Source organism: Asterias rubens, chromosome 12 (assembly GCF_902459465.1).
Source record: "Asterias rubens chromosome 12, eAstRub1.3, whole genome shotgun sequence".
Taxonomy (NCBI): domain Eukaryota; kingdom Metazoa; phylum Echinodermata; class Asteroidea; order Forcipulatida; family Asteriidae; genus Asterias; species Asterias rubens.
This window is the reverse complement of record NC_047073.1, coordinates 10,890,796-10,900,228: the sequence shown is the minus strand read 5'-3', so window position 1 is coordinate 10,900,228 and position 9,433 is coordinate 10,890,796. Positions and strand designations below refer to the sequence as shown.

Here is a 9,433-nt window from a genome sequence, read left to right as displayed (position 1 = left end):
AAAGATTTCTCTTAAAACATTATTCCATGAAATGCTTTACTTTTTGAGAAAACATTGAAACAATATCAATTCTCGATATCGAGAATTACGGATTTATTTTAAACACATGTCATGACACGGCGAAACGCGCGGAAACAAGGGTGGGTTTTCCCGTTATTTGCTCCCGACTCCGATGACCGATTGAGCCTAAATTTTCACAGGTTTGTTATTTGATATAGAAGTTGTGGTACACAAAGTGTGGGCCTTGGACTGTACTGTTTTACCGAAAGTGTCCAATGGCTTTAAGTGTACAGAAGAAGGGAATGCCAACAGAATGGCTGCAACACCGAGCTGTGTGTGCAGGTGTTGGTAAGCACTACTCTGGTTCTTTCATAAGTCCTGTGAATAAAACACCACTAATATAATACTTGGGTGTGATCAGGACTAGGTGTGATTCTAACCAAAGATCTTTGCCATTCTAGAGTAATGTCTTGCCGTAATAGACAATTAGTATTCAGTGTTGAAGACACATCTGTGTACAGTTAAAACACAAATAAAATTCATATCGTCGATGCAAACTTAATTTCTAAATGTTTATTGTAAGTATGACGATTTTAGGTGTGATTGTCAAAAAAAGGACGTCGTTAAAAACGTTTCCTTTTCTTGAAACTTGAAGGGAGTAAACATGATTTATAAACAGATGCCTTTGTATTATCTAATTCTTTTTGAGATATCGAATTTAACATGTCATAAAATCTGTTTTAAAAAAATGCATTAAATTTTCCATAAAAAATCATTGTGAATGAGTTTTTGATGTCCTCCCTCTCCCCCTTAAAACCATTAATGTTGTGACAAGGAATCAAAAGATGTGAAAGAAACACATAATTATTCTTGGGTTGTAATAAACTCTATTTTTTATTTAAATGCAATCTCTACAGTGTTTCATGTTACTATTGTTTAGTTCAATGTTGTATTTAAAAAAAACAAAAAAGACATGGAGTCATTACACCATCAGCTCTTTCGAGAGCCAAGACAATATGCCAAGACAGCTCCATGCCCCAAAAATAAGCAGTTCTTGAGGAAAAAGTGAAACGGTATTAAAAGTAAAGTCAACTGAAACATTAGCCATGATATAAATGTCACTTTATGCATTATGTATAAAATAATGAGAAATGATTTAGGGTTATCAGGCTTAAAGGTCGAGTCATAGATGTGTTTTTGTCAACATAATGCTTATTTATAGCCAGATATTTCAAGAAAGATACACTGAAAGTTTCAGCTGGATACAGTGTGCACTTGCTTAGACTACACCAGCAACCAAAATTCAAGGTATTTTCACAAGAACATCAAATTCATCCCTGTATAGCCGCGATGTGACAGAGGGTACAAATCCAAAATCTGGCGGCAGCACTTGCGACCGAACATCAACCCTCAGAAATCTGAATGCATAAATCATCTCAGACTCAAATGTTTTTGGTGAACAAATTATCCAAACCACATTACTTGGCAGAGAATCCTTTCTCAAAATAGTTTATACAATTAACAGCTGCAGTGCTTCTTACCAAGTTAGTTTTCATGGTCAGTAATTTTTGTGAGTACTTTCCTATATCTATGACCCCACCTTTGAGACATGGGTGAGAGCCACAACCTTTTCAGAAATGTCTTCAAAACCACACCCTTACATCGTATTAAAAGCTGTCTGGGTAATACATTTATGCGTGACATTCATTTTAATAGTACAGACATTCAGTGACAAAACTAATTATCTAAAATTGGAACGGAATCAACATTTAAAAAGAGTGGAACAAATTTGAGAAGGTACATGTACTTTATGTTTCTTAAGGCACTTGGAATTTTGCAAAAGTTATAAATGTATAAGCTGCTGCTACGAAAAAATTACATTTGTTGACCTTAGACCTTAAAAAGACTATGGACGATAGATAAATTTATTACCAGATAAACTTATACAATAGACGGTATGGAATATGAGGTCACCATTCAAAAACCTGCCCTACAACATGGCGTTTGTGAGCGTGTGCATGAGGGTGTGTGTACATGAGCCACAAAAATCAAACTGGACACGCTGCGTGCTTCGTTGATGTACGCGTTTAGACGCACATACGATTTGCCCTACAAGATGGCGACATTCATAGCAACAGAGGGGGTATTCAATACGGTTTATAGTGACAAACAGTTAACTATAGTACTGCTGTGCAACTTCATGGATTAAAAAAATTACTTCAACATGAAAGGAGAAGAATCTGAGATTACAGTTTAACCCTTATAGAGACCATTCATTTCTGTATAGTCATCACCACACACGCAACTGTGGCTACCTTTTGTACTCCGAGTGAAACCTTAACAACGCTGGGGACTCTAAAGGGTTAAAATTGTACACTGAACAGGGCACGATGCCTAGGCCCTACACATTATGCGCATAGTTCTTCAGAAAGAAACGCCATCAAATGGGGGCCCCGATTACAACTACTCCCCCTTTTCATTTAACCGATAAAAGTGTGATTATTTCAGCTTGATTTCATGTGGATTAAAGAGCACTTTGCAGTAATAACAGTAATTTATACAGATCTGTTCCCACAAAACTTTGATGACGTTTTTCCGATGGATTGTGTTGAACTGTTGGTTCTTGGGCCGATTACATAAAGCAATAAAATTAATCGCGAGACAAATTGTCAATACTTTTTCACTGAAAACGGTTGGTTTCTTGAAAGTCCAATTTGTAGCCCTTTTACACTTTCAGGTTCACTCATGACATGTCTTTTTAAAAATAAAGTATTACAAAATAATAACAAATAAATTAATAATAATACTTATACATAAATAAGCAACAACGATGTACCATCCCTTCAATGCGTAATTTTGTTTAATCAAATTAGAAAACACAAAAAACATGAATTGTCTCTTGTCATTAGTTTCTGGTTTTGTGGGAACAAGTCAAAATCAAAGAATAACCATTTCTTTTCTGACTATTTTATTGTTAAATTATTACAGCTATAAAAATCTGTTGAAAATATAAGCTATAGTAAAAGACTATTAGATAAAATCTAGAGTACAAGTATTTCTGGCTAAAATCTAAGTACTTCATTTAAATATCAATCACACAAAATCAATCCGTTGGTTGCTAAATTTAAATAATGAATGCAGGAGCACCCATAATAATCAATAAGTTATCATCAAGGTAAATTTTAAAATTGTTATTAAATTAGAGGAAATTATCAACAATTTACAATAGACGCTTGAACTGAATATTTACAACGGTATTAAAATATTTCTGTAAAATTGAAACGTCCAAGAATTTGAACAATCAAGGTGGACACTTTATTTTTGTTAAATGTATTAGTTTGGAATGTACAGATTGTGTAAAAAATATGTGCTTTAAAACTGAGTAAGGTAGTATGAATGTTTTGAAAGCGCTTTTGAGTGGGGAATACATTTCACTGGCGGTGGGTTTCAACTTCAGTATTAAAGATCTTGATAGAATACAAACAACACCCACAAATAAGCAAAATATTCGATTGTTTCTTCAATTTTATAAAAAAAAATTAAAAAAATATACTCTTATTGTGACTCAATAATTGTGACTCAGATTTCAATTAAAAAACCCAATCGTTTTGGATCTAAAACGCTACAATTTGGATTACTTCAAACTTCTTTCATTCAAGATATCCACAGCTTCTTTGAGAGTCGATCCTTTGACTACGGCTGTGGTTGACGACAGATCTAGCCAGAGCCACTGACCCACACCAGGCTTAAGCCAAGACGGTCATGATCACCTCCCCTTTAGCTCTCTTCAGTACATCCACAGCTTGTTCGTGAGTGGCTCCATCCAAACTCTCTCCATTCACAGCAATGATCTGATCGCCTCGTTTGAGTTCCCCGCTCACTGTGGCAGCCCCCTTGGTGAATACCGTCTTGATGTAGATGGGGAGATCGCCGTGAGGGCTGCCGAAACCCCCAACGATGCTGAATCCAAGACCGTCTGGACCACGTTGAAGCTCAATTGTCTTCACACGACCGGCACTAACAACATACAAAACAAAATTACACATTGAAATCACCAAAGCTTCAAGAAATTTGTAAAACACAGATAATAACATTGTAAGCAACTCTATGGCATAGATTTATAAATCTGATCTAAAAGGAAATAATAATAACACAATAATGTATACCAAAAAAATAACATGTTAACTTTAACAATTGTAATCCAAAATGCAAAATGAACAATAACACTGACAGATCAAAGTAAGAGCAACTATTGGAATCAGACGACAAGACAAGCCTATTCTAAAATGGCCAGAATTAATGAAAGTAAATTATGGTGATTAAATGCCACCGGATCCTAAATCCTAAACACTAGGATGCCATCACTTGGGGGAAACAGTTTTGCCAAAAAGAGGGCATAGAGGGGATTTAAAGGATTTGGGTACTTTTTCAAAATGTCCACAGATTTACATTAAACTTACAGGGTTTGAAGATAATGATAGTGGAAAGCTTCCCTTCACATATTACAAACTAAGGTTGTGTAGTTTTTATTTTAGCATGTAAAATCCCCTTAACCAGTTATGATATCATACCAAAACCATAGCATAACTGGGTAATACCATTTTACATGCTAAAACCGAGACGAAAATTATCACTTTTACTCATTTCTCAAAAACTACAGCACCTCAGTAAGTAAAATTTCAAGGGAAGCTTTCTACTATCATAATCTTCAAACTGTGTAAGTTTAATGTAAATCTGTGGACAATGTGTTTTTTGTTCGGAAAAAGTACATATACCCTTTCACTTTATACATGTAAGACCCACTCACCTAGCGTCCTCTGCAACTGCTGCCACTGGTTTCTGTACGCTAGCTTTGACAGCGACCATACTGTCTCCTTTCCCGCTAGCTTGCTGGCTTTTCAGGTACCATTCTTTCATGGTGGGATTGAGTTCACTGACAGCCAGCTTGATGACCCCTTGGGATGATTTCAAGAGGTGGATGGCGTTGGCGTAGCTCAGACCCGCTACACTCTGGCCATTGATGCCCTCGATGCAGTCTAAAACCTGCAAGGAAAAAAAAAAAAAAAACAAACAGATTATTAAATTGTAAATCTTGAATTGATGGACTTTTAATTTGTAAATCTCATTTTTTGCTCAGACAAGTAGTATTTTCTGCTAAACATCTTTATGAAATTTGGCTCTTGTGACAAGACAAGGAGTGGGTTTTGGCGAACCCCAACCAGAAACATGTTGACTCGGTTGGGCTTGGTTAGGGCGCCAAAATTCAATAAAGATGGGGGACAGATGTTTAAGTTCTGATGCACAAGAAAGAAAGAAAGAAAGAAAGATAAGCTTGTGATGCCACAAACCTTGAGGTGTTTGACCTCATCTGCTTGACTGCCAGGGGTAATGGATGCTATAATGAGTGGGATATCACCCATCTCACTACCCTTCCCTCCAGCGATGCTCAATCCAAGAGACTTGCCTGGTACTTTCTTCAACTCCACATTTCTCACTGTAAGTTTAAAGATGAAAACAGTTTATTATTATCATTTATTTGGCCAAGATTTCAACAAACATATAACAGTATACAAGAAACTACAACAATAATAACAATAATATAAACCAGGTTTTATATAGTGCTTGTTCACACTCGAAGGGCATCCCAAAGCGCTTCCAACATTATTACTCCATGTCATTATCTACTCCGCAGTAGTAGAATATATAGCAAGACAGTTCTCTAAAGAACAAACTCTACCTGGCAAGTAGATATGGTGTTACCGCAAACCAAATATATATTGATACCTCACCATGCAATGTCTCAAATCCCATATATAACATTGTTGATTAAAGATTTAGTTATTTTAAGCAAACAAGATATTTATATATGTAAATATCAAGAAAAACCTCCTGTGCTTAGCGCAGTTAAAAAAAGTGCTAATGTTATTGAGAGTATTGCACAAAAGAGAGATAAGCTTGAAATCCATACTCGTAAGTGGCAAAGCCTTTGAGAAATTTAACATCTTATTTATATTTTCTTTCCTGTAACTGCCATTGATTTACAATTTGTTTTATGTTAATCATTAATCCCTCGAATCCCAGTTAAATGCTTGACTGAGCGAAGAAAAAACCCCACCACCCCTGGGTTGTACGCCTATCGACACCATGACTGAGTGACATTACCTGGCTTGCCTGCAGTACCAGCAGGTTGTACTTGCGTCTTGGTGCTCTGCTCTGCCGGTTGGCTGGCCCTCGATGAATCCTTCTTTCGGCCGATTTCAAACAACACGTGTCCCTCTGTAGCCTGGAGATGGAATGTTAAAAGTAAAGAGTATGAAATCTGAGGGACTTGGATGTATTTAAGATTTAGACAATGCACCACATTTCTAATTTCATAGAGAAGAGTAAATTCTAGCAACAAAATTAACTAATAAGTAGTACTTATAATTAACATGAAATTCTTTATCCCTGATGCAAATGTAGCATCTAACAAATTGTTGTGGTACACGTACCAACAAAATTGGATTCAAACTGCTATACAGGATTCAGACAGAGTATACAGTGCTTAATACACATCGGTGTGTGGGTACAAATAATATTCTTTACCCCAGATGCAAATTAACATCAAATAATAATAATGGTAAAAGTAATATTATTTAAACAAAATTTTGAACAGTTCATAATAGTTAATATTATATGTGTTGAGCACTGTATACACAATGATATACACAGTACCCTTTTAAAGTCCTACATGTATGACAATTAATATCCAGCTAGGCATATTCTTTTAGCCCAGAACCTTTGCCATTCTGCGCTTACAGCAAATAGAATCATGCACTTTAAGGGTGCCGTAAGCGCAGAAGTATTTGGTAAGCAGGGCCCAATTTCATAAAGCCTGTAAGCACAACAATTTGCTAAGCATGAAATTTCTTCCATGATAAAAACAGGATAACCAACCAAATTTCATCGTGATTTTCAGGATAAACAAGCAACAGCTGAATACAAGTAACAAGAAATATGCAACACATGGAAATTTGGTTGGTAATCATGTTTTTACCAAGGAAGAAATTCATGCTAAGCAAATTTTTGTTCTTACATGCTTTATGAAATTGGGCCCTAGTCCATGAAAATTTTGCCAAGTTGTCTTCCACTAGACCACCAAGTGTGGCAAATAATATATTCTCTCTCCAAACGCAATTTTAACATCAATTAAAAAAGTCAGGATGAAATTAGATTCCTCAGAAAAATACACATATTAATGCACAGGAGAGAAAAAACGGGAAGAACACAAAAATTCCTCCTCAAAGAAAAAGTGTCAGCAGCAAAATATTTAAATGAGAGAAATTCGCAACAAAATACAATAGGACAACTTGATCATTGCATAAAGGAAAAATACATTCATACAATGCATACAAATATTGTAATGTAGTTTTTAAGGTAAAAAAAACAGTGTAAAAAGATAACACAAATTCATTTAGATTAGAGAAATTCTGACAAAGATTTCTCATACCATTTGGCACCAATAACAATGTTTATGTGTGCAACTACTACTGTTTGACCATTCAATATCATCCACTGTGGTTTTGAATGATAGATAAACAATGCCTGTTTACAATATGATATCATGTGGTCAATGCATCTACACAGTACACAGTCAACCCTCCTACTGTTTGATCATTCAATACCATCCACTCTGGCTTTGAATGATTGAACTAAGCCCCGCTTACAATACGGTATCATGTGGTGCCTGTACTTAATACACAGTACACAAATATGCTATAAAACACAACCAATGCATTTGAAACGGTTTCAAATTAAATGTCATTTTGTAAATACGTGTATAACCAAGAGTAGGCGTATACATACATCATTATTTTGACATGGACTGACCCAACATGACCCCAACATGAACCTGACATGACCTATGTATACTGACCTTCAGGAGTGAAGCCACCTCTTCCCGTGTAGCATTCTGTACATCTTTACCATTGATGGAAAGGATGTGGTCACCAGCCATCAGGGTACCCTCGGCATGAGCAGCCCCGCCCCTCAGAATCATGGAGACCACGACCCCTTGGCCGGACCTAGAAATCATGATAACAATAGTGGAAAGTTTGTTTGTCAAAAACACAGAGGGCAATTCCAGTTATTCACACATCATAAACTACAGGCATCAGATTTAAGGTTTTTAAAGCTGTTTTTGACAAAAAATACTTCAATATTAGTAATAATAACTAATAATGATAACTATATATCTATAGTGCACATATCCTGTCCTCATGGCAATTAACAATGCTATTCTTTAAAAACATTCAACTAGTACTAAAAAAAAAATTTAAAAAAAATGTAACAAAAATACCCCAAAAGTATTAACAATTTGTCTATAGCGTTTTATCTAAAAACATGGGCAACTCACGGGGCTCATTATTTTTAAGACATTATGCAGAACTCCGGAAAAAAAGCAGACTTAATAATGGGTCTTATATTCATACAAGCTGCAAATATCTATCTTTTAAAAAGTGTTTCTTTTTGTTCAAGAGCCTTGAGCCCCTTATTAGTGGATACGTGCGCTGTATAAGATTCCACTATTACTACAAAAGAGTTTCATACCAACTGCAATTGTTATTTATTTGTTTAGTTTGTTTTATTTTGTTGTATTTTAAATCTTTAGACATAATAGACAATGATTACAAGTTGGTCAGGGGCTGTCAAGGTTATATACAAAAGTATAAAAACTGTCATCTTAAGATGTGTACAACCTGACCTCGCTGCCAACGATAAAAACATAATTATATAATTAATTATACAAAGGAGATTGAACTCAAACGCTATTAAAATCACACAACAGTTAACATTAAAACAAAAGCAAATCCAAAACCATGCAATAAAAACAACACCCATAAAGCACCATAAAAACAGGAGGCAGTGACAACAATTTAAAAACCCAAGTCATTTAGTCCATCTAAAATATCCGTTCTATTTCTTCCTACCTGTTGCCCATGATGTTAACACCCAGACTTCTCCCCGGTGTGTGTTTGAGCTCCACACTCAGCATCTTATCGTACTCATCCTCATCTTGCACCTTCTCCTCATCTTGCCTCGGCTCCTCCTCCTCCCCCACGTGCTCCTTCACTACTACTGCCCCGTCCTTGGTGGCCTGCTGGTCCCGGTACACTGTCAGGCGTACGTGGGCCGGGGATTGCCGCAGTGCGCTGATGGCGTCCTCGTGTCTGGCGTTTGTCAAGTCGATACCGTTGACTTGGACAAGTTGGTCACCCGGCCAGAGTCGTCCGTCCCGGGCAGCTGCTCTTTCTTCGTACACCTCATGTACAACAACGATATTCTGAGGAGGAAAAAAACAAACCAAAACGATTCGATATTGTTATGAATAAAATTTGAAGACAATTTTCATGGATCAAAGCACTGACGTCACACTATTATTTGTCTTTTTTCA

At 36.2% G+C, this 9,433-nt stretch overlaps 1 protein-coding gene across 3 annotated transcripts in view; it reads right to left on the bottom strand.

Moving 5' to 3' along the window:
• Positions 1–214: 214 nt before the first annotated feature.
• Positions 215–9,433, bottom strand: part of LOC117297702 (multiple PDZ domain protein-like) — a 57,530-nt gene continuing 48,311 nt past the window's right edge. For all 3 annotated transcript variants that reach the window (XM_033780849.1, XM_033780850.1, XM_033780851.1), the window contains exons 34-39: positions 8,970–9,322; positions 7,916–8,063; positions 6,163–6,283; positions 5,349–5,494; positions 4,808–5,043; positions 215–4,017 (exon numbers count right to left, since the gene is read on the bottom strand). In XM_033780849.1, the coding sequence (XP_033636740.1) occupies positions 3,747–4,017; positions 4,808–5,043; positions 5,349–5,494; positions 6,163–6,283; positions 7,916–8,063; positions 8,970–9,322 (1,275 nt within the window). In that variant the 3' untranslated portion in view covers positions 215–3,746. The remainder of the gene's footprint in view (positions 4,018–4,807; positions 5,044–5,348; positions 5,495–6,162; positions 6,284–7,915; positions 8,064–8,969; positions 9,323–9,433) is intronic.